Source organism: Myxocyprinus asiaticus, chromosome 48 (assembly GCF_019703515.2).
Source record: "Myxocyprinus asiaticus isolate MX2 ecotype Aquarium Trade chromosome 48, UBuf_Myxa_2, whole genome shotgun sequence".
Classification (NCBI taxonomy): Eukaryota; Metazoa; Chordata; class Actinopteri; order Cypriniformes; family Catostomidae; genus Myxocyprinus; species Myxocyprinus asiaticus.
In genome coordinates, this window is record NC_059391.1 from 18448688 (window position 1) to 18475000 (window position 26313).

Sequence of the window (26313 nt, forward strand, 5' to 3'; positions counted from 1 at the left end):
TAGATGATTCATCATGTTTAATGTAGAATTCAGTTGTATAACTATGATATGCAGTTCTATAAAATACTAATGCAATGGAATACATCAAACAATATAAACACGTCTTACATATTCATGGCTTTGTCGAAAATATGTGTTGGGGGGGGGGGGGGGGGTTATTTGTAAATTATTTTCATTTCAAATGCAATTTTTGCAATAATGATCCAAGACACTTAAAATATTTAAGAGAAATAAATTAAAAGACCAAAAAAGCAAACCAATTGCAACCATTGCTTTGGAGTCTTCGATAAATACATTAAAATAATAAATTGAGCCACATTTCTGTGGCAACAGTATATCAGTAAAAAATACTTTTGGTTGATGCCATTGCACTTTCAATTCATTCAGGAAAAGCATGGTACTACTGAGTGGAAAATTAAAACAACAGCCCAGACATTAAGACTGTTGATCGCAAAAAGTATGATACGCAGTGAGCGCGCCACTCATTACAACTAACTCATAATTATTTGGTCAGACACCCACTTGGAAATAGAGCTGCAAAAAATCCAATGCAGCTGATGTGGGGTTTGAGTTTGTGATTGCTTTTAGCAACAAAAAAGAGCTGTTACTGTGAATTTAATAAAATAATGTAGTGTTATGAATAATGTGAAGTACAAGATAGGATTGTGTCTTATACCTTAAATACTATATAGGCACTTGAGGATTAATATATTTCAAACAAATAAAAAACTGCTAATTCCATTTCCACAAACAAGAGTCACAGTTTCAGTTCACAAGACTTCAATGGATCATTGGAGGAATGGAATGCTGTTGTATAAAAGCATTTATATTCTTAGTGTTAAATTCTTTAGTGTTTTTACACCCATCTAGATTCCAAGAAAAGAAAAATTACTTAAAGACAAATGATGGTTGAATATAATAATAGTATAGTGGCATTATACGATACTCCATAATGAACACCATATTCTGCTTGTCAAAAAATCTGTGTTCCCCATAGATATGTTTCGTGTTTCTTTTCATTCCACATGTCTGTACCTGGTGAAAAGGTTGTAAAGGACTCGAAGTGTTGATTTTAGGTCACAATTCACAATATCTGAAAGAGGAATAAAAGGATGAACAAAAAATGACCTTGTCAGGAACTTGACAGCAGATGCTTTTATACATTTACAACAGTCTTTATCTATCTATCATGGAAAGTTCATTTATAGCAAAACCAAGACAAGGCAACATTTTGAGAACTATGGAAATATCAGTAGCAGTGTACAGTTCTGAGTCTGACAAGCCGAAAAATATAATTAGAAAATAGCCTAACAGTACAATGACAAAAGTAAGCTGATAGGATTTGCAAAGAACAAAGACATGCTCTAATTACCCTCAGGCCTGGGTTTTGGCCTCTCTAGGCCACCGTCCTGCATCAGCTCAAAGGAGAGAGACACATTTTGAACCTGCAGGTAAAAAGAAAAAAAAAGCCATATTGTGACACCTTAAAGAAGGACAAAGTGGGACACGTGTTAAAAAGAGAACATCATTTCACCAAACTGGACTGTAGATAGACCTAAAGTAGTTATCTCTGAAACCCACACATAAGCACGCTAAGCTACAAGCCACACCACTTATCCATTTCCTGTACAGAGGCAGATTACAGATGCATCCTGGTACTACATGCCCATTTGGCAGCAGCCAGGCCTGCTGGATGTGACCCAGGTGAGCCGCCTGTGCTCTGGGCCGACTGTCAACGCCACCCCTACTCAATGACACTCAACAAAGCACACCAAGATGGCTTTCCACACTGCAGCATGGGAACCACAGACGTGCTGCTAATTCATACCTTTTGGTCGAAATTCTCAGGGGTAAGATAGAAGTTGTAGAGAGGGACAAAATACCCTTCCAGAAGTCCCATCAGCAGAACCAGATACACACCATCTGCAAACTACAAACATGCAGCAGTTAGAACAAGATAATCCTGTTTCAGACACCAACTATATTAATGCTACATGTTGCAATAATGGTTTAAACAAACTTTTTTTTTTTTTTTTTTTACCGTTTGCCTTTTTTTTTTTTTTTTTTTTTTTTAAGAGTAGACAGAGAAGAGGAAATAAAGGTATAAAGAGTTAAGTAGATAAGGACACATTTCAAGCCAGATTCAAATTCACATCGGCATTTTGAGCGCCAAAGTTCAATGAGAACCAGAACCATTCAGGTTTCAAACCTTTGTGGGTTTAAGTTAATGATTTTAATTGATTGGTTATTTTCATTTTTGAGTGAATTAACCCCTTTAAACATACAAAAATGACATTCCACCACAAAAATACTGTACTATTATTGTCAGTGTCTTTTAAATGAGGTGATACCTGTGTATCCAGTTCAGCTACCTCCAGGTTTAGTTTATTTAGGTGCTTGTTCACAAAGGTGATAAGAGTCTGCAGAAAACAGTGACATATGTGGTTAGGCTTGTCTATGGATGTACATTTTGAGTCTTTGGCTATATTCATGTATTTTCATCATACCTTTTTCACCACATTGAGCTTGTCAGGTGCGTGGTCAAACAAAGTGTCAAAAGCATCACGCTCTGTGTGAGAGAACATGTCCATTAATTAGAAAATAACTAACTATTAAAGAAATAGCATACGTACAAACAAACATTAGCTATGTTTTCATCCAAGTTGCTAATTTAATTTATGCGAAAAAACATGATATCGCAAAAACAATGGGCGAAAATAAAAAACACATTTCCATCCCACGTGTTCAAAAGAACAAAATCGTCGCTTACGGATAAATTGTAGCCACTGTGACTCATATTAATAAAATATTCGCAGTTTATAGCACATCAGCAAAACACGGTAAAGAAGTTTGTCTCATGTCGGGGAGCGACAGCGCGTCACAAAATTCTGGGAGCACTATGTGTGTGTGTGATCCTCCTTCCTTATGACTTTATAGTGCAGATCTACAGTATAAGATATTTTTCAAAAGTGTCAATAAACCTGTTCAAGTTTGTATTCGACTTATTTGCTCTGCAAACTCTTTGCAGGCTAGGGTTAAGGTTTTCTGGACACTGTTATTTCAGGATGACCAGAGCAACATTTCAGATGCAATGATTGGTCTGCTAGTTAGTCCAGTTATGAACTAATTATTCAGGTACATGACTTTTTGCGCATCTTGTATTCCTGATAAATTCAATAGGAGTTTATTTGGTAAATGCATTTCCATGATAGTTTCCATCATTTCTTCTTATCGAATAAAAAATGTATCCACCTCAAGCAAGCATACATGTTTTTTATGGAGATTTTATTTGCATCTTGGTGTTTCCATCTAGCAGTTTTTATTTGATATCCCAAAATGCACATACAAATACGTAGAAACCCAGTAAATGACACAAACCCATGAGGGAAATGTGTTATTTAACTTACTATAACAGCAAATAATAACAGCGTATAACCCTTACCATGCCTGCCAGATAATGCCCTATGGAGAAACAGAAAAGATAAAACTATTGTCACAATACAGTATACCAAGCTAGATACTAAATTAGACTCAAAATGTAGTATATCTTGAATCTAAATATATTTAGCTACGGTATATGTTCATATACTCTATGCTGTATGTAAGTGAATGGATGCTGAAAATCGAAACAATAGGGGAGACGGCAGCACCATTTGGACATTTATCAGAGGTATTTATTAGGAGTTCAGAAATCAATCCACAGTATGATGTAATTGACCAGTGTTATACAAAAAGGACTAATATCAGTTGTGCACTTCATTTATATAAACCAATATCAATACATTTCCTTTCCATTTGTTTCAGATTACTGAATGAGGAGGATTTTTTTAATAATTTTGATTCAAAATGATTCTCTAATTAATCAATTTCCATTTGTGAACTTTTTTAAATGATTCACTGAAACGAACAGATTTCAAAGCAATTATATTTTATTAAAATTATATTTACTATAGAAATCTCCATGACTTTTAAAGTGTTATTAATATCCATGACTTTTCCAGGCCTGGAAAAAAATAGTTTTAGGCCACGTCCACACTAATACGTTTTCATTTACCCATCTCATCTGCACTAGAATGGCATTTTCCTCCACCAAAAACATAACGTTTAAAAAATGCTCTCTTTCACCACAGAATATGGAAAACGATAATGTCAGGAAACAGAAAACAGAGTTTCCACAATTTTTGTCTATTTTTAAGATTTACGCATTTCAATTTGATAAAATTCCATCAAATTGAATTTGTGTAATTTTTAACAAAATTAAATACTTAAAATATTTAGCTTTTTTTTTTTTTTTTTTTTTTTGCTAAAGATTACTCAATTAAATTTGATGGAATTTTGTTATGAAATCGAAATGGTTATACTGTATTATATATATATATATATATATATATATATAATATTTATCTTTTTTTTTTAGTGCAAACAAAGTGTGGATGTGGCCTTAAAATCACCTGATATATCCAGGTTTTCCATGACTGTGGGAAGCCAGTAAAAAATGAATATTCCTGTCTTATAAATCAAGTGCCATAATATCTGTTATGATCACGGAAAGCCAGGCACAAAATAGGGCAGATATTTGGGTGGGTAGAAGGGTGATCAAATCGGTCATGCAAGTCTGGGACAGCCCTGGACAGGGGACCCTCTCCATGAGGCCCCCTCCTTCCACACTCTCTAATCACTCCTGCCAGCCATCAGCCTGGGCAGCAGCAGCTTCAGTGTGTGTATGACAACAGCCTCAAGAAGTATTCTACAAAAACGTGCAAAAACACACTTATCTTCCCAGCTGCCACGTGCCTGCTGGACCACTCTACAGTCAGCTGTGCATATATGTGTGTCAGTGTGTGGGTGTGTGTCCACATAAAGGGTGACAAAATAGCACCATGGCAAATTCAAACACCATGTTGTAATCAGTGATCTAATGCATAATGATTCAAACATATGAAAGGAATCATTGAAAAGGTGCCAAGATTTTTAAAGCCTGATATTGACACATTTATTAACGCATGTGGGTGAGATTTGAAAATTAGGGTGATGGCAGTGTTGACATACTCAGTGTTGCCAGTTATCTCCTCTAGAATCTGTCGGGACTGGAGAATGCCCTCTCGTTTCTAAACAGAAGAGGACAGATTGGTTATGAAAATCAAGTTCAATATCTTAACAAATTGTTGCCGTTTGTAAGACCCATCAAAATATCTGTTATGGGAAACAATGGGTTCCTTACATTATGCAACTGGGGCAAAATTCAAAATAAGTTTATGTCCCACTTTATATTATGTGTATTTAACTACTATGTACGTACTAACATTAAATTACATATAATCCAATGTTTTTATTGTGTAACTACATGTTGTTCTGCAAAATTCTCACAAGATGCACATTTAGTGCTACTGAGTTTGACGTATGGGAAGGTTTAGAATTGGGGTAGGGTTTGGTTAACAGTGTAATTACATTTAAATTACCTGTGTTTAAATGTTAGTACAATGCAACAACACGTATATACATAAGTACACTGTATTAACATAAAGGGTGTCCGAAGATTCTTTCTTTTCCTACAAAACTATTTCCCTAAAATCCATTCTTCATCATTAGCTGTAATAGTATACGAGTAACTTTTCCAAAAAAGGTTTACACACTTTTTGGCAGATTAGCTTCTATGACTTTTCCAGTCATTCATAATTACTGGATAATATTTACAAAAATAATTTAATTGATATTGCACTCACAAAAAAGCAATTTCTAGCCCCTAAAATATTTTAGAGATGAGCATAACTATACAGATTTATATGACTTATAAGATGTTATTAATTTCTATGATTTTTGAAGGCCTATGAATGACAATTTTACAATTCCTGATAGTGGAAACCCCGAGTACTATTGTATATGCAGTTGTTATATGCTTCTGTAATTGATGCTAGCTCAGTGGCATCCACATTTTCATCAGAATTTTCTCTTTAGTCACTTTATTTGTTGCCTCATTCACATATTTTGACATAGACATTTTTGCAATAACAGACAAAAAAAAAAAAGACAAAAAAAAAGTGCATTTTTTAGTGAGGTTTAGTAGTTTTGTGTGTGTGTGTGTGCGTGTGTGTGTGGTTATCTGTATTCACTAATTTTTCCAACAAAATAAAAGCTCCATTTAAATGGATGCGAGAAATTGAAGAAATGATAACAGAAATATATTGCTTCTGTAAAGTACAATTTAATAATCTATGTAGTAATAACAACTGCAACAACAATTATAAATTAATAAAACATATTTGAACATATTTACATTTTAAATACAGTACATAATATTTTTATAAATTGTTTAATTTAAACTGTGATGCTCTGTTATGCAGCACTTTATCTGACTAAAATAACTCAAATGTTGCTTTGTATTATGCTGTGAGGATTTGTATAGAAGTACTTCATGTAACGTTATGTTGAACATTAATTGTTCAAAGTTGAGCAAAGTTTAATGAATCCATTTGATTAGATACCCTTGTGATGATAAAACTGGTTTAAACTTTAAAACATGGAATTAAGAAAAAAGAAAAATGGAAACGCAAAATTTCCCTCATATAATTTATAGGGTCCTAATAAGGATATAGGTGAATAATTTGTTATGTTAAATGCTATGGTATATAATTTATTAAAGTCCCTTGATTCAACTGTTATCTGCTTCAAACATCATTATAACAAAAGCAATTTATAAGCAAAGTCATAGAACATTACGATCTAAAAGCATACATACCTGGACCACAACCACCTGTATGGACACATGGTCTGGAAGACGAATTGGAGCTCTGAAGTGCTGTGAGAGCGCCACCAACAGGTGGAGGATTGCTACAATGCTTTTGGCATGGACGGCTAGCAAGAATCAAACAAATGTAAAAAATAAATCAGTATATGTAATTCTTAAGAGTCCCTGAATTTATTTGAATGAACTAAGATCCGTGTTGATATGAAACAAGCTGAGAAGTGGCTTCAGCTTTAGCAAGCATTAGTGAACTGTTACTTAAGAACACACGATTGATGTTCGCCTCCATTTAATACGATAATCAATAAAGCGAATAAATCTTTCTGCCTCATAAAATGCAATAAAACAACCTTCAATCTCTTTAGTGTCTTTTCAACAAAGTGCAAGGATTGAAATCCAATAAAGGATGCTGTTACATAACCTTAAGTGTTTTCTGAGCCTTTGAAGACTAAAGCTACATTCATACCCATCAATAGTGGTTTAAACCTAACAAGCGTTCCTTTGTTGTAAAGCCCAAGTACACCACTGCATGTCTAAATGGACACATCAAGAATGTCCAATACAGGTCCATGTTTAACAGCACATAGCACTTCTGCTCTTCATTCAGCAGCATTTCAATGACAAGTTTAAGCTTTAAGAGAAAGCTCTAGGGACCTACAGTCAATGTTCCACTTGATACTCCTTGTGGAGACCTTCAGAGCATCATTGATCCTCTCCAGAACAGTCTGTAGCTTCTGTTTCTGAGCAATCTCAGACTGGGTCACCTCAGCAACATTGAGCTTCTCACCTTCCAGCTTTTCTATGGGATGAATATACACATGACCACATCAGAATGGACATTAGGATGAAAAACAACATTGGAATAACTTGGAAATCCTGCAGATGAAAGACCCCTAACAGGGTTCCCATATTTTTGACCAATGAATTTTCACAGCCTTTTTCAGTAATTTGTGATTGCTGGATAAGGGCTTAGAACAATCATTAGAAGTAAGAGAGATTCACTAATGAATCATTCAAACCAGATTGTGAATTGGTTTGAGTGATTCATTGAAAAGGACCAAATCAAAACAACAGTTCACTAACAAAACGGACCTCACTATGGATTGTGAGCAACTTTTACCTTACACAATATCAATATCTAGCCAATATTTCAGAGCAGAGCATAAAAAGAAAAATGGATATTCACAAAATTTCAAAGACTTTCAAGATTTTATTCATTTCTATTATTTTTCCAGACCAGAAAAGCACAGTTTTAAATTTCCCTGATATATCCAGGTTTTCCATACCATACACTAAATTATAAAGAATTATTGGAGTTTAGAGCTAGTGCTTGCTTGGTTCTTTAGTCTAATAAACCTCTGTATAGCCAATGACAAGCAGCTATGTAATGAGATTTGGTTTTGTAGTTGTCCAAGAAAAAAAAAAAAAAAGCACTTCCTAACCAAAGAGCTTCTGGAGAACCTGTCCATCATAGAGATCTTCCGCCAGGTCCTTCACAATGATTCTTTCCCCAACCAGCACATCATTGATCCAGTCAATGAGCACCTAAATTAGACATATAACCATATAACCGTTACATTCGATCTGTTTTAATCTTTGGTTACATTGCCAAATCAACGACCTGCCCTTTAAATGCAAACCTTCATGAGTTCCTGTAGTTTCTGATCATTCTTTGAATTGGGGTCCACCATGGTGCGGACCTCATTTTCCTCTGTGAGAGAAAGAGAAAGACGTAGAAAGAGAAAACGAGACAGAAACAGATGAGACAAGGGAGGGTGAAAGAGCTTATTATTAACCTGAGGTAGCATCAATTGAATAATGGGGCTACAGGTTCAGTACCTAGCATGATGTCCTCAGGATGAAGCTCAAAAGGTGTGGGACTCAGGGGGAGATTAATGGCATTCATCCCCTCCTCCTGCAGCTCTGATACTATAGGATAGAAGACACAATGGGTGAAAGATAACAATTATTTCTAAATACAGTGACGTAACGTCAGAACGAAAAGGAAACTCATTTCAGAGGTTGAGTAAGTTATTACATTTTGATCAAATATTACGAAGACAAACTGTTTTTGGTTACGTGCACCAATTAATTTCACACAGTAACACCAGGAATGTGCATTATGAAAGTAAATAGGGTGTATTTTGATTCCATGTTGACTTTAAGGATTAAACTTTTGCACCAAAATCCGAATAGTATGCAATGTTTTGGCTGCAGACATGAATGATACATCTAATTGTGCGGCCTTTTGTGTATCACTTTTCCAAGTAATCCAACTTATGATTTTCTTTTTACCTGGCAGACAATTAAATGGGAAAAAATGTTAAATTGACTTAAATTGAATGAGGGACCCAAGCCATATTTAAGGACCTCTTTTAACTTTGCCATTAGGCATCCACTCAGAACACCCTAGCAACTGCATAGCAACATCATGTCTCGTGGCAACCATTCACAACAACCAAGCATAGTTTTGGGTAAGCACCACTCATCGCCTTCATAAAATGTAAAAATCTATCAACATTTATTACACTTTTGGAAAATGTTATCAGGCCATCAACATATTGGGAATTAAATGCTATATTCGCTATGAAGCCCTTTCTAATTTTCAAAGCACAATATACTTGCCACTGAGTAAACCTCATTAACTTAACACTCTTCCTCTCCATACTCATCCTTTTTTATTTTCCCCTAAAAACAACCTGAGATGCCTGTTCTTCTCTCCTATAACCCAGCATGCATCTCTGTCTACAGCTGTGATTATGGGGATGTAAACATCCTGTGCTGGATTCCAGAGGCCTCCTATTGAGGACGAGGTCCTATTAATCAACACCATCTCCACCTCACACACAGCTGCTCTTCTGCTGCTTCACACTGACGTGGGGGTGGAGGCGGGATGAGGATACAATCCAAAGGCATGACAGAGACGTCACATATCTTGTATTAGAGTGAGTGTTAAGCTTAACATGTGATTGTGTTTTTGTTGAACAGTTTGTCACCGGCAATGCAATGTAGAAGAATGCATTATTTATTTTTTCCTTTGAAGCCATCTAAGCGTTATGGCACTTTTCCACTGCACGTTATGGTTCGACTCGACTCGACTCTGCTCGCTTTACTTTTCTGAGCTTGCTTTTCTACTGCAGTTTAGTGCCGCCTCAACGTGGGTGGGATTATAGGCTGATCGTCAAGTTGCGCCGCCTCTACTGCCGTGACATCATCATAAACGCGACACAAACATTACTGACCATAAACAATAACACGACCACTAGCTGTTAGCTACTAGCTCATTGTGCTGCATAAAGCAGTTGTTGCATGGTGATTTTACACAAGTGTAACAGTTAAACTGTCCTGGTTATTTTAGAAGCAAGCTTTCCAGTAGCTGGTCAACTAAATAAAGTGAAGCTTTCAAGCAGAATATAGAGTTAACGTAACAAACCGTACCATCCTCCATCGTGGACTCCAACAATGCCGAGTCCAGGGCACTCTCCCTCCCATTGCTCGCCGGTCTATTGCTATAGATAGCGTCCATTTGGTCTAACCACTTCCACTTTCTTCTGTTTGAACCACTCGGGCTGTTGTGGTCTTTGATGGTTCTGTATTCACTTTTAAGTTTTTTTAACTTTTTCCTACACTGTTGGTAGGTCCGGTGGTAGTCGTGTGCGGCCAACAGCTGAGACACTTCCTGAAAGACTTTTTCATTTTGCATTGTTTTGTTCGTCGCTAATGAGAGGAACGTCTGCACCTCTTTTATTGACCACGGCGTGGTTTTGCGCACAGCCATTTCTTTTTACAATTCAAAAGTCGCGTGAACAAATGATATTGCTGTCGCTGTTGCTAACTTTAAAACTAGCAGGTTGATGTCCCGTGTTGCAAATCCAGTGGCGCTGGTAGTAACGATTCTCCCTGACCAATCAGTGATCTGCAGGGTTTTGACGTCAAATTTAGTATTGGCTTGGCTTGCTTGGAACCTCAACTGAGGTGGTACTAAAAAAGTATCAGGTACCAGGTACTATCCTATAGTGGAAAACCCCCAAAATGCGAGTCGAGTCGAGTTGAGCTGTACTGTGCAGTGGAAAAGCCCCATTAGTGTGCTCCTGAGTCCTGAAAGTTCACAAAACTTACTTTTAGCAGATATAGGCCTTCTGAAAAACAGACCAAAATATTGATGACTCATCCTGCACTACACAGATTTTTGTCCAATGATTAAATACTATTCTCTCTCTTTCTTTCTTTTTTCTATTTTCAATCTATCTATCTATCTTTTAGAGGTGGGGGAAAAAACAATATGTTATAGTATTGCGATATTTTTCGTTACGATATTGTATCGATGTTCAGGTGCCAAAAATCTATATCATTTACATATTTCAACTTCTACAACAGTCCCTTAGATGGCACAGTTATTATGCTTTACAGCTGAGACAAAATGGAACTCCTTTGACGTCAGCCACAGCACGGAAATTTTTTGGCAGTATGAAGGCATCAGAGACTATTCAAAATCCACCTTCCTCTTTCAAATCCAGAGTTTGGCAAGATTTTGGTTTGTCAAAGACCCGAAAAAAAAAAAAAAATGTTGTTTATGTTGCACATTAAAGTCCACATTAACACAAGTGAAGTGATCTCTCTTTTGGTCATTAGCACATTAGCGGTTTTTCAGTGCTCCAGTATTGTGTGTTATTGTGTATCACGGTCGTTACAGTCAAGTTTCAATATGACATTAAAGAAGCATAAAAGCACAATTACAGTAGTCCATATGACTCATGCATTATATTCAAAGTCTCTTGAAGCCATTCAGTAGTTTTGTGAATCGCAAAAGGATGCATTTAATGGTAAAAATATTGTCTGCATGCGTAGCGCGTTTCAGGAAATAAGCGCTGCTCTGTTGTTGACACACACTTCTGTGATTAAAACTACTGTGAACTAGCCTACAGACATAAACTCCAAGATCTTCCTGCAGTGTTATGCAAAAATAAAGTCCAGAGGGTTTTAGAGTGTAATATAACTATATTATTATTAACAATAATAACAACAATAATATATTTCAAATCAGAATAATATTTAAAGTGACTGAGTATTGTTACATCCTATCACAAATAAAGTGAACACAAAAGAGATCCACTAAAGAATCCACAGACTTAAGAGGGTCAGTACTGTTTATCTTCTCAAATAAATGGTTTACGTTCAAATTATTTGAGGCACTTTTATATTTATTTAATAATGCATTTGGTGATTTGGCAACAGTTTTCTTAAGTCCTACGAATAAGAATGAAAAGCAGTTAGTAAAATATGATAAATATCGCAATATATCATAGTTTTGAATCGCAATACACCAAAAATAAAGAATCGCAATTATATCGTACTGTGACCTAGATATCGATAAAATATTTTATCGCCAGTTACCTTGTGATTCCCACCCCTACTGTCTATCTCTCTATCCATCCATCCATCCATAACTTATGTCTCACTTTTAGTCAAAGACTGGCCTGATCCCTTTTAAATATTGGTCGACCGATATGGGTTTTTCAATAGCCAATGTCAATATCGATATCAAGAGAGCAGGATAACAATGGCAGATATACATAATACAATTTAGCAAATCAGATGTACACAAAATTTCTCAAGTGAAACAAACACTTATTTTATGCAATTTTATTCAAATCTGCTTAAACTTGAAAATAAAAACCTTGAAAACAGAAATTATGACCCGGCCATTTATCGCCCAAGCAAACATGTTATCGGCCGATGGTGAAAAATCACAAAAAGGCCAAATAACGGGCAATTAATCTGGCTGGCCGATATATTGGTCTATCACTACTTTTAATTCATATTTTCAATTTGAGGAATGACAGCAATAAGCATTACATGTACTGTCTCCTGGGTACAAGACATGAAATACTCCACATCAAATCATGCAACAATTACTCATCCTGATCACCATTCTCATCATGCATGTGGGTGAGAAAGAGACAGTCAGAGCATCAGAAGGCTCAGCTGCATTTTCCTCTCATTCAGTCTTGTGAGTGCTGATGGATGCAGTACAATCTTACAGAAGTGTACTCTAGAAACCTTGCAAATTGGAAAGCAACCCTCCAACATAATAGAGATTGGGATAAAGCTTAATTTACTTAAAATGCATATATAGCTATGCAAGACTAATATATTTGGGTAGACAGGGAAGTCAACATGTCCTACGGTGTTCTAAAACCATTTTAAACAGCACTTTGCTCATTCTTCTAAAATCAGTGTGCAGGCATCTTTAATGACCTCGTATTAACTGAGAGTTTGCATGGAATATTTATAAACCATTTCAAGGATGTACACAATAACAAAGGAATTAGAACGCAACTGGCCTGGGAGCGTTTCCAGTATCATTACCGAATCCTTTAAATAAGGCTCTGAGTTAAACTATTTTCTCAAAGAATATTAAACATTTACCTGAAGTGACTTATCCAGACATGTTGTTGATATGGAGTATTTTAGTAGTTTAGATGCTCACAGTTATTTCCTCAGCGGAGAGATCAGGAATACTGGATCGCTCCTATTATAATCAATGAGGCCATTTAACGAAGCTGTCTGCTGTCAACCGTCTGGTAAGGATTTTTTTTTTGTGTTCCTAATTTGTAAGTCGTTTTGGATAAAAGCGTCTGCTAAATTACTAAATGTAATAGAAAATAACTTGCACAGCTTCATTTATTATAATGAGAGCGATCTATAGTCATTTTTAGAACTCTGCCTCTCAAACTTACAGTTAGTTGGCATAAATTTCTTTCACCTACCAGAGATAAGATTTGTGCAAGAGTTGTTAGTACTGTACGTATCCAGCTGTCTGGCTTCATTGCAGCGGTTCATGCGTCCATTTGCGGTTGTTTTTCGGAGATCTAAACACTTTAATTTCTGTTATTTCCAGGCATCCAGGAAGCATCCAGCCACCGAACAACATGTCCCACATTTTAATAATGACATTTTACATCAATCGTGTTAAGGTTTGTAATGTTAATTGTGTTAAAGTCACTATGAATGAAGTGCCTCCCACTGTTGTTTTGAATGCGTTTGAATACTAGCAGGAAATGTTCAAGGAATGAAAACGTCACTTCCTTAAATCGATGAATAGTCATTGAAATGGTCTATACATTTAGAAATTCATTTGTCACACCACCAGTGTTGGGGAGTAGCTAATTACAAGTAGTGACACTAGTAATTTAACTACATTTTTCAGTAGCTTGACAGCAGCTCAGCTGCTTTTAAAACAGTGTAGCTTGACAGTAGTGAGCTTCTCTTTCCAGCAAGTAGTGGTGTAGTGCGACGAAACGCTACACGATGTTTTGGTCCAATTATAACAAATAGCCATCTTTCTTGCATAGAAGCCAAACTTCAACCAGCAGAACGTCTGACAAACTTCAAGTGTATTCTGGCTGCTGCTCAGTATCAGGCAGCATCTTTCTTCTTCTTTATCAGCAGATCACAAACTAGAATAGTGCATTACCGCCAGGGCGGGTTTACGATTTCTGAGGCCCCAAGCAACCGATCAATCTGGGTCCCATTTTGAAAATTTTTGCTTAAAAAATAACATAAAATTGATTTTAAATCATAATTTTAAATTCATCCTATCAGCCGTTGTAGCCAGGTACATTCAAAATGTTTACTGAAACATAATAATCTAGTTAAAGTTAATTAATGCATGTTTTCCAGTTTTCCACAATACAGTGAAAAAAAACAAAATATTTACCTACATATATTTTTACAAAACACTCTTTTTTATTAATGAACAGGGTGTGTAAAACCTACTACAGTTTTTATTTATTATTATTATAAGCCAACAATTATTTATTGTTGTCCAGTTTGTCATTATAATATAATACAGTATTATTATTACTTTGAGGATTTGCTGTATACAATAGTAATATATTTGTCTTATTTTATTTACTTTCACCAGGAGCTTATATTCTGACACTGCATTGTATTGTTCACCATGTTGCAAAAGGCTGTATTGTATGTAAGCATCACTGGCAACATTCGTTACAGTATTGTAACAGTAGACATACAAGGCACGATGGCCCATCAGCATACTAGAGCAGAAGGAAAAAGAAAATATTGCTGAAAGCGCTGAAAGTTTGCTTGGTGCAGAACAATCTGGAATAATGTTAAACATTGTAACAGTCACCTCTTTGCAACCTGTACTTGTTCAGAACGTTAACTCTTTGTGACACCTCTGCTAAAAACAATCTAAATGCAGTGCAATCTAGATGCAGCGCAACAAATGAAACAGAATGTTTTTGAGTGAAACAGCGTTCGGCGTTTTTGAGACCTGAAGTTCTTTATAACTTTTGACACTGTGTCTAAAAACATGCCAGTCCTGTGAGAAACTGAAGAAACAGCAAGAAGCAGTGCAGCAGGCATGGAGGTTCGTCCAGCGCGTTTACATAGGAAAACAATGGAAAAACAGAGCAGACAAAGGCAAAAAACACATTCGGTATGAACGGCCCCTAACTCATCCATTCGCACGTACAGTGCATCCGGAAAGTATTCACAGCGCTTCACTTTTTCCACATTTTGTTATGTTACAGCCTTATTCCAAAATGGATTAAATTCATTATTTTTCTCAAAATTCTACAAACAATACCCCATAATGACAATGTGAAAGAAGTTTGTTTGAAATCTTTGCAAATTTATTAAAAATAAAAAACAAAACAAAAAATCACATGTACTCACAGCCTTTGCCATGACACTCAAAATTGAGCTCAGGTGCATCCTGTTTCCACTGATCATCCTTGATGTTTCTACAACTTGACTGGAGTCCACCTGTGGTAAATTCAGTTGATTGGACATGATTTGGAAAGGCACACACCTGTCTATATAAGGTCCCACAGTTAACAGTGCATGTCAGAGCCCAAACCAAGCCATGAAGTCCAAGGAATTGTCTGTAGACCTCCGAGACAGGGCTGTATCGAGACACAGATCTGGGGAAGGGTACAGAAACATTTCTGCAGCATTGAAGGTCCCAATGAACACAGTGGCCTCCATCATCCGTAAATGGAAGAAGTTTGGAACAACCAGGACTCTTCCTAGAGCTGGCCGCCTGGCCAAACTGAGCAATCGGGGGAGAAGGGCCTTAGTCAGGGAGGTGACCAAGAACCTGATGGTCACTCTGACAGAGCTCCAGCGTTTCTCTGTGGAGAGAGGAGAACCTTCCAGAAGAACAACCATCTCTGCAACACTCCACCAATCAGGCCTGTATGGTAGAGTGGCCAGACGGAAGCCACTCCTCAGTAAAAGGCACATGACAGCCTGCCTGGAGGACTCTCAGACTATGAGAAACAAAATTCTCTGGTCTAATGAAACAAAGATTGAACTCTTTGGCCTGAATGGCAAGCGTCATGTCTGGAGGAAACCAGGCACCACTCATCACGTGGCCAATACCATCCCTACAGTGAAGCATGGTGGTGGCAGCATCATGCTGTAGGGATGTTTTTCAGTGGCAGGAACTGGGAGACTAGTCAGGATCGAGGGAAAGATGAATGCAGCAATGTACAGAGACATCCTTGATGAAAACCTGCTCCAGAGCGCTCCGGACCTCAGACTGGGGCAAAGGTTCATCTTCCAACAGGACAACGACCCGAAGCACACAGCCAAGATAACAAAGGAGTGGCTTAGGGACACCTCTGTGAATGTCCTTGAGTGGCCCAGCCAGAGCCCAGACTTGAACCCGATTGAACATCTCTGGAGAGATCTGAAAATCGCTGTGCACCAATGCTCTCCATCCAACCTGATGGAGCTTGAGAGGTACTGCAAAGAAGAATGGGAGAAACTGCCCAAAAATAGGTGTGCCAAGCTTGTAGCATCATACTCAAAAAGACTTGAGGCTGTAATTGGTGCCAAAGGTGCTTCAACAAAAGTATTCACAGCCTTTGCTCAATACTATGTACATGTGATATTTTTATTTTTAATAAACTTGCAAAGATTTCAAAAAAACGTCTTTCACGTTGTCATTATGGGGTATTGTTTGTAGAATTTTGAGGAAAATAATTAATTTAATCCATTCTGGAATAAGGCTGTAACATAACAAAATGTGGAAAAAGTGAAGCGCTGTGAATACTTTCCGGATGCACTGTATCAGTGAGTGAGAGCGTGTTGGCGAAACAAGTTCAGAAGGCATGTATATTTTTTTCATAAATTACAAACCCGAACTAAAAGTCCTACTTGAAAAACTGACCCAATCCAGTGGACCTCTAACATGAACAGCACTGAGAGCGCTGACAACAGCGTATTCGTGCATGACAACAGAACATGTGACATGCCACCCCTAAAGTGTTTTTTGCGGAGCTTTCCTACTGGGGCAGGGGCCCACTGATGTCCGGGGCCCCATGCAATTGCGTGGTTTGAGTGGTGGTTAAAACCGCTACTGATTACCACCATCTAATGGCAGCTTATTACGGCTCACTCTAAGAAGAGATTGTCTGATGGTTGTAAAGCGACCAACCACAGTTGGTTTATTTTTACAAGACGTACGGGGCGGGTAAATGAGAAAATGATAAACAAACACCATTCTATTCTATGAAACAAAGAATGTTTCGGACAATTTGTTGTTAATAGACAACATAACAGCATATTTAGCTATACATTTTGTAATAATTCAAAAAGTGTTTATTGCCTTTTTAGGGATTTATTTTCTGTTCTAAATATGTTTATTTCATTTCTCATAATCTGTGCGTTATTGGGAGCAGCGAGAGAAATAAATCCTATCATGCATAACTATTTGATTTCTCCATTTCTTAGCATTTAATTAACTATTATTTCCATGTTAAAAAAATAACATTATTGGTAAAATAAATAATTCATTATGGCATGTATTATTATGCAAAAATCTATAGGGTGACCAAATGTCCAAACATCCTCTATTTTCCGGCCATGTCCTCTTTTTTTGGACCTGAACAAAGCGTCCAGCTCTGGATTTCATAATTGCCTCTAAATGTCCTGTAAATGTTTGAAGAGCAACCTCTGTATGTGACCTATAAATCTGGTGCTTGTGTGTCAATGGCAAAAAAAATTAAAATACAATGTACAAGAACACAGGTGAAGGGAGAAACAAGTCCTGAGTCTCTCTATTGATATATTATCAATACTAAATATTATATGACGAGCACAAAATGTCAGCCCAAGGAGAGTTTGTCATAAAAATGTGATCTTTGGGAAAGTAGGCTACACCTGGGCACAGGTGTAGGTGTAGCAGGTTTGGGAAAGTAGGCTATACCTGGGCAATTGTCCCCTGGAGGGGGCAGTGGTGGCTCAGCAGTTAAGGCTCTGGGTTACTGATCAGAAGGTCAGGGGCCCCAGTACTGCCAAGATGCCACTGTTAGGCCCTTGAGCAAGGCCCTTGACCCTATCTGCTCCAGGGGCGCCATATCATTGCTGACCCTGCACTCTGACCCAAGCTTAGCTGGGATATGGGGAAAAAAAAAGAATTTCACTGTATATGTGTGATAAATAAAATTATAATTAAAATAATTAAAAAATTAGCAAGAGGACTGAAAAGTGTGAAGGATAATAGAAAAATAATTTTTGATGTCATCTGATCTTTTCTGTTTTTATTTTATGTTGTTGTATTTTATTTTATGGCCATTATTAACTTGTTACTATTCATTAAATGTATTTACTTAAATACATCAAATGTATTTAATGAATACATTTATTAATTAATAAATGTTATTAGTGTACATTTTGTTATTAATATTATTGGTTTGATAGTAACATTGTAAAAACATTGCCTCATTAAGTAGCTTCAATGTAACTAGCTACATTTTGATAGTAACTTGTAGTGTAGAGTATCTACTTTAAATTATGAGTAGCTTGCCAAACTACAGTTTCAAATTAGCTTCCCCAACACTGCAACTAGTGAAGGCAAAACGTTTTTTTTTTTCTTTTACATTTTTTGAACCAGTCAGTACTTCTTATAAATTCATATATATTTTTAATCTCAAACTTGATGTTGATTTAAAAAAGAAATACATTTTATATTTGATAAGAATGGGACTTTGGAAGGGAAAGCAACTCAAGCTCAGCAGGAGAATGAAATCAGATTTATGTCACTACAATTCGTTGGGAATACTATTAGTATAATCTAGCTGTGCAGCTGTTCTCGTCTCAAGGCTGAGATGACTCTGTTCTCATTCCTGTACAATAACATCTCAAGCCTTGTCCAGACAGAATACCTTACATGGTTAAAACACTGCCAAGACTGGGTCTTGGCTTAAGACTCCGCTTAAGAACACTTTATAATGTGCCAACTTGTGATTTATGTCTTAAAAAAAAAAAAAAAAAAAAAATGTCTTATCATTGTTTCCACAAGTTATTTTCAGGTGTGGTAAAACAGTCTGAAAGATTTGCATAATCATGCCTGCAGGGTGCATATTTTGGAACAGAAAAAATAAATAATAATAATAATAATAATAATAACTGCGGGTAACATCTGAACTGATTATGGTATCATATTCAATACTGCATTACGCGCATTTACAGCGTAAATAATGAAAACAATTATGACGTCACTTCAGCAGAAAACAGTACACTGGAAACTTTGGAGCGTAAACATTGCGTTTTCCACTGCTTTAAACATATTCTGCTCTGTTTCCCTTTATGTTTCATAGCATATGCAAGAAAACAGAAATGTTGACAGTGTCAACAGAAGTAATGCTGCTCGCGCCCGTCCTGTCGGAGGAGGAGGAGGAGGAGGAGGGAGTTCTACAGACTTCTGAAAAGTTGTCGTCACGTTATTACGCGATCAGTTATTCAATATATATACATATATATATAAACGTGTATAACATCACGCATAGCAAACTAAGCATTTAAAGTTAATTTGCTACCTTCTTTCGCCTTTTTTCTCCTGGCCAGAGTCCCACCAAGTTTCCCCAGAAATGAGTCATCTTTCTTCCTCGAGGACGGAGACTTTGGAGTTGGAGACTTGGGAGAGGACGGAGATTTCTGCGGGGAAGACGCCATAGGTTCACGATGTCTTCAAAAGAACAATCAGGCTCAATAAAGTGTAAATATTGTGTGATTTCCCTCCGGCGATGGAATAAAATCCCAGGAACAAGAACGGAAACGGAATTCCAGCTATTTGCCCAGCCTTCCGAAATGAGCTTCCTTTTCCTTCTGATCCCACCCTCTTTTCCCAAGGGAGTCCAGTTATTCGTAGTGAGCTGGCAATATGATGACATTTTTATTTCAGTTTTTAATTCTTGCTTGAGCTATGAGGAACCGAAAGCAGAATAAAGCGTGATGATACCAAAAAATGGTCCATTTTGATAGATTTAGCACCAAATCTGCTTAAACATTTGAAGCTATTTAATAGTTATGAAATAAAATAATAATTAGTTGTATTTTTCAAATGCTTCTGTATTATACACATTTTTAGGTGCTTATATGTTTTTTTTTTTTGTGCTTATTTTTCACGTTCAAATAAATATATGTATTTTTTTAAATAACATTTTATATTTTGTTTTTTATGTAATTAGCCTATATTATTATAATTAAATCTAAATGTGAACTTATTATAAATCTACAATATACTCCTAAGATAATTAGTCAGTATAATATTTTATATAATGCATATTTATAAATAAAATTGTATTAATAATATTTAAACTACTGTATATTTTACATACATTTTATAATTATATATAATTAAATCTAAATGTAAGTATTTTTAAAATGCTTATTGTATAAATTTAGGTTTAAATAAATGTTTTTAATACAATATTTATAAATGACATTTTATACAATTTTATATAATTAGCCTATATAATTATAATACAATCTAAATGTAAACTTTATGAATATACAATTTATTCCTAAGATATTTAGTTAGTATAATAGTTAATATAATACATATTTATAAACATTTAATTATATTATATTTTACATACATTTTATAATTACATATAATTAAATAAATATATACTTTAATTATAGAACTAGTTGTTAGAGCTCAATCATGAGCAAAATATTGAGCTGCCATGCAAATTATATTTATTTATACATTCATTCCTGATAGAAGAAAATTATTAAGTAACTTTAAGAGAGGCCAAACATTGTTTCACTGTTTTCACATTTATTAAATAAATTACACAACGGGACAGACAAATAAAACCAGAACCCAACCAAACATTTTCATAAGCGCTTCTTGGTTCATAAAACAAATCAATGATATTTGGTATTTCTTTGGAAATAACGGCAATTTAAGAACACTTAAGAAGGCCTATTTGTTGCAAGACTAAGAGAGAAACAAAGAATAAACTCAACATTTCCACAAAACTGCCATTAAACTTTGGCCTCTATTAGCATCTTCACTGTGAAACTGAACAGACAATCATTAAACCTTTTAACAACACAGAAAGATAAAACAAACAAGTCCAAACACAAAACAGTTTTAACTATACAAATATCATTGCACCATTGTGGATACAATTTGTAGTCTTTCTCCTCACCTCTGTGGCTGTGCAACTTTTACTTCAACTGTGGCCTGAACACTTTGACTAAATGAAATCTAACATTTATGAACTCATTTTCAGTTAATAAAGAGACACATGTTGTTGTTTTTTTAGTTTATTTCCTTTCAAAAACACAAAAGGCAGCATTCAAGATTCAGCAGTTCAAAAAATGTTCTCTCTCAATCTTCAGTAGTTCATCTTAAGGTTGTAGATCCACAGTAGACCCACATTGCTCAAGTAAAATGCTTAATCCAGTAGATATGATGAAAAGCAGTGTGAGTTTTTTTTTAGGTCCAGTGGAACTGATAGCCCCTAGAGAGGATCATGCTATCCAAGTCTCTGTCCTCAGCCTTCTCCTTCAGCCGTTGTTCCTCCAGTAATCTCACCAGTTTGTCTCTTTTCTCCACCACCTTCATGATCTCCACCAGCAAGCTCTGCTCCTCGGCCAGCTCACTTGCACTCTTTTCACAGTCTAGGAATTGAAGCAATACAAAGACAGAAGGCCTCATTTCAATTCTGATATAATGCTACTACATCAGTTCACATCGGCTCAGATTCATTATTTTCCAAAAGTGAAATTGATTTCAGTTTGACATTGATAGACTGACTTGTGATGAAATCACTTAGGATTTACAGCATTGTGTTGTCATGGCAATTAAGTTGTAATATTGTGTATAACTTTACATTGAAAAGGTTAGTAAGTGATTTAACATGCATATTGTTTATGTTTTGAGGCTATAATTTTGAAACTGAGTATTTTAATGTTTATGGACTGGTCCCATTTACTTCCATTGTAAGTGCCTTAATGTAACCATGAGTGACAAGCTGAAAATATTTCTTTGTGGTAATCAATATTACGCCACAAATGCTGTCAATTAAGCTTAAAGGGATAGTTCACCCAAAAATGAAAATTCTCTCATCATTTACTCACCCTCATGTCAGAATTTCTTTCTTCTGCAGAACACAATGATTTTTAGAAGATTATGTCAGCTCTGTAGGTCCAAACAATGCAAGTGAATGGTGGCCAGAACTTTGAAGCTCCAAAAAGCACATAAAAGTAGCATAAGCAGCATAAAAGTAATCCATAAGACTCTGTTAAATCTATGGTTAAATCTATGTCTTCAGAAGCTAAGTATGGTAAGTATGGGTGATAAACAGATCAATATTTAAGTCCTTTTTATTATAAATCTCCACTTTCACATGCTGATTGTGTCTTTGACGACTGACATTCTTTGTGCATATCGCCACCTACTGGGCAGGGAGAATTTATAGTAATAAAATGACTTAAATATTGTTCCGTTTCTCACCCGCACCTATCATATCACTTCTGAAGTTATGGATTATACCACTGGAGTCTTATGGATTACTTTTATGCTGCCTTTATGTGATTTTTGGAGCTTAAAAATGTTGGTCACCATTCACTTGCATTGTGAGGACCTACAGAGCTGAAATATTCTTCTAAAAATCTTTTTTTTTTTTTTTTTTTTTCAGCAGAAGAAAGTCATAAACACCTGGGATGGCATGAGGGTGAGTAAAAGTTGAGAGAATTTTCATTTATGGGTGAACTATCCCTTTAACTTTTATTGAACCTTGAATATTCCTTTAAGAATAAACATCATAATCAGGTATTAAACAACGACACCTCCAATGATCAAAGGCGTAACACCGCATTTGTCTCAGTGGTAAACAGTGAGCCTCACCATGATGAATAAAAATAAACTTGTGTTTGCCGGAGGCTGGGGACCAACCATTGACTTGCAAATTAAAATAATATCACCTTCCTTGACAGCTATCGATTCCTCTTCCCAAGTAAATGCTGCACCACTTACAATATGTCATCACTCTAACAACCAATACTCCAATCCAATATCCGATTCATTTTGAAGAGTTGTTCCACATTTAACATGGAACAAAAATGAACAAATCCAGAATTCTTTGTGGATTAAGTATTAGAATTTTATTTGAAATTGTGTGACCGTTATTTTACAAATAATTTTTGCTTTAGCTGACGCTTTTATCCCCCCCCCCCCCTCCAAAATAAATAAATAAATAAAACGAAGCAAACGTTTCAAATACATATTTTTCCTACATGCAAGTATGCATGACAAGCCCACCTTCAGTGGCCATTCGACATCTCAGGTCTTGCTGCAGGCGACTTTGAGTGTCCTCCAACTCCAGTTCCTGAGCACTTGAGACAAGAGGATGAACAGTATAAGAGATAGACAGAAACATTATAGATAAAACACAGTAAGAGTCACAGTCCTTACAAGATCATGAGTTCTGACTCGTATCGGGCCAATTTGTTCTTCTCCAGGACCAGTCTGAACCAGGTTTGAAGGTGCGTGGTCTCATCTGATGAGATGTCGTCTGTAAACACATGACACTATAGTCGAAACTTGCCACAGCTGTGCCGATATGTCAAATTCTTAAGTTCTTAAACAGTTGACTGACAGTGTATGAAGTCTCAAGCTACTGACACTGACATAATGACTGAAAAAGATCTTTTATTCAGATACTCAAATATTCAAATACTCTGATATTTCTAGGTTTTCCATGACCATGGAAACCCTGATATGCTCATGTGTAATTCAAATTATTCAAAATGACCACTGTGCATCACAATAATGGTGAGGTATAATTTTAGGACCGTATAAAAAAAACTTTAAGTGAATTCAAGCCAAAATGCTTATAATATTAAGCTAAGTGTCTCAAATAGTCCAAACATTTTTGAGTCTCCCACAAGGTAAGGTATTCAAGGCATTGTCATTGTCAACATACTCTAACTCTTCTTCCATTGAGGCCACTAAATGTCAGTTAACAAAGAACCTATTGAACAAAAAAAGCACATCCCCACAGTCCCTCATCTTAATACAATTATCCACACAAAGACATGTAAACAAGTTGAATAATGGATTCTGACAGGTCAAAGTGCAACATTATAAAAGATCCTCCCCCATGCATTTATTAATATTCTTGCACTCAATGCAGTCAGTAAAAGACACACTGTATCCTTGTTGTCCACTTCACAAAAGGATGTCTTCTATACCAACAGCATCCATGTAACATTGTGGAAGACTGTGCAAGCTCTGTTCAATGCGATGCCTGCAAGAGAGGGGTACTTCACAAAAACAAGGCTACGAATAAGATGTCACATGACACACTTATAGAAATGCTTTTGCCAGCTTTTTTATGTATTACTGCTAAAGGAGCCCTCAACCACCAACATACAGTATGAGAATGTTTCATTTAGTTCCTGCTATTCCAAGGAGATACAGTAGGTTTCTCAATACCTAACAATGCCTTTCTAGGTTCTAGGATGTTAAAAGAGGAATTACTAAGAGGATGGGTGAAAAGTGAATTTCTAGGAGATGTTAAAATTCAATTCACTGTCCTGATAATTAGAGCTTAGTGCTTTCAAAAATATGATTATAAACTCATTATACAGTATGTTAAAAGGGAGCTGCGATTTGGCTTTTTCCTTTGAAAGACTTGTTACCTTTAATAACCCCCAAGTAGATCAACATTCTCCAAAATAATGAAACATTACATTTTCAGCTCATTTTGGGGGCACTTTTCCGTTTCTCTGCCTATTTACAGAACCCATTACCTCTGCAGTCATTTCGAAATAATTTTGACTCTAAATGGCCATTTAGTTTGAATGCAAATCACTATTATTTGAATCGCTAATTTCCCCCCTCTATAAAGTCAAACAATAAGGCACAGCTTATTTGAAGGTTGTCTTTGTGTACATGCAGTCAGAATATGCAGGGCTGGTGCTAGTCTTGGTATGGCCTAGTGTGTATACAATATGAAGCAGCTCAAAATCTTTCTTTGGACAAATACCGAAGTGTACTGATCTCTGCAAACAAATAAACAAAGAACGAAAGATTGAAGGAATTAATTTAATTAATAAATAAAAGACAGACAGACAGGCAGAAAGAAAGAGAAAAAAAGGAAAATGAAGAAAGGAAGAGAAGAAGGAAAGAAGGAAGGATGGAAGAAAGGAAGGTAAAAAGGAATGGAGGAGGCAATAAAGAAAGAAAAAGGAAGGAAGACAGAAAGGAAAGAAGAAAGGGAGGAAGGCAGAAATAAAAAGAAAGGAAGGAAAAGAGGAAGATAGAAAGGAAAAAAGCAAAGAAAAATGAAAGGCAGGAAGGAAAAAGGGAAAACAGAAAGGCAGGTAGGAAAAAAGGAAGATGGAAAGAAGGATTTTGCAAAAGTAATATGTATGTATGTATGTATGTGATATATATATATATATATATATATATATATATATATATATATATATATATATATATATATATATATATATATATAAAATCAAGGTCAAAAATCAAATAATCATTGCAAAACACTGACATCTCATTTGAACATAATATGTGAGAGCGAGTTTGCATGTTTGATAAGCAAACAGCATCACTTGCTTTCACATGCCTGCCAGCAACATAAATGTTGTCATGACACCCTTTAATTAATCTGATCCCAATCACACAGTAACGTGGGTGGAGCCAGTGACATGTGAGGACAATGGGACTGATAATTATGTATTTCCACATGCAATCATGTGTGTGTGTCCTCAAATGTTGCATACCAGTTTCTCCTCTAAGGATCTTCTCAAGAGCCACACCTTTCTCCTCCAGAGCTCTCTGCTTCTCCTCAACTTCTTCCAGCTGTCTCTGTATCATCTGTAATAATGTCACATGGTCTTAACAGACTAAAATCAAGTCAGTGGGTATTGGGACGGGTAAGCCTATGATAGGGTAAACCGATTTGGCAATTTTTCATATTTTCTTTCATTACTTTCATAACAGGACTACCAAAAATCTACCTACCATCATTTGCTATAAAAAATACTTATATATTGAGAAAGCTTTGATTACCTGAGCCCTATGGAGTCTTTTCAGCTGTTCTCTTTTGGTAAGTTGGATGACAATCTTCTCCTGTTTCTCCTCCTGTGTCTCAGAGGTGCCTCTGTGAATCTTTATAGCGAATAATGAAAAATGTAGTCATTCCACTACAGTTACAATTTAAATCATTGGTGTATTTAGAATACAGTTACATTCATAACAGAATACGTTACAAATACAT

The 26313-nt window shown here is 36.0% G+C and overlaps 2 protein-coding genes across 2 annotated transcripts in view; both read right to left on the reverse strand.

Annotated features, from left to right (window-relative positions):
* Window positions 1-19888, reverse strand: LOC127437174 (alpha-parvin-like). The gene is made up of 13 exons (XM_051691925.1): window positions 19597-19888; window positions 8582-8671; window positions 8383-8453; window positions 8185-8287; window positions 7401-7541; window positions 6737-6852; window positions 5050-5108; window positions 3443-3462; window positions 2508-2569; window positions 2352-2420; window positions 1829-1930; window positions 1373-1445; window positions 1-1093 (listed from the first exon to the last, which is right to left on the reverse strand). Exons 1-13 carry the CDS (start codon window positions 19730-19732, stop codon window positions 1017-1019), a joined length of 1119 nt encoding a protein of 372 aa, XP_051547885.1. The 5' UTR covers window positions 19733-19888; the 3' UTR covers window positions 1-1016.
* Window positions 19889-20946: 1058 nt separating this feature from the next.
* LOC127437354 (F-actin-monooxygenase mical2b-like) overlaps window positions 20947-26313 on the reverse strand; it is a 76393-nt gene continuing 71026 nt past the window's right edge. The window contains exons 34-38 of the mRNA XM_051692181.1: window positions 26106-26174; window positions 25817-25910; window positions 23490-23589; window positions 23337-23410; window positions 20947-21694 (exon numbers count right to left, since the gene is read on the reverse strand). Coding sequence (XP_051548141.1) covers window positions 21510-21694; window positions 23337-23410; window positions 23490-23589; window positions 25817-25910; window positions 26106-26174 — 522 coding nt within the window. The 3' untranslated portion in view covers window positions 20947-21509. The remainder of the gene's footprint in view (window positions 21695-23336; window positions 23411-23489; window positions 23590-25816; window positions 25911-26105; window positions 26175-26313) is intronic.

Excerpts from the sequence above, each read along its gene's own strand:
- LOC127437174 (XM_051691925.1), bottom strand. The coding sequence starts at position 19,732 with ATGGCGTCTTCCCCGCAGAAATCTCCGTCCTCTCCCAAGTCTCCAACT. Across the intron at positions 1,446-1,828 it reads CTGAGAATTTCGACCAAAAG|GTTCAAAATGTGTCTCTCTC; the intron begins GTATGAATTAGC and ends TTTTACCTGCAG. Across the intron at positions 1,094-1,372 it reads GCCAAAACCCAGGCCTGAGG|ATATTGTGAATTGTGACCTA; the intron begins GTAATTAGAGCA and ends TTCCTCTTTCAG.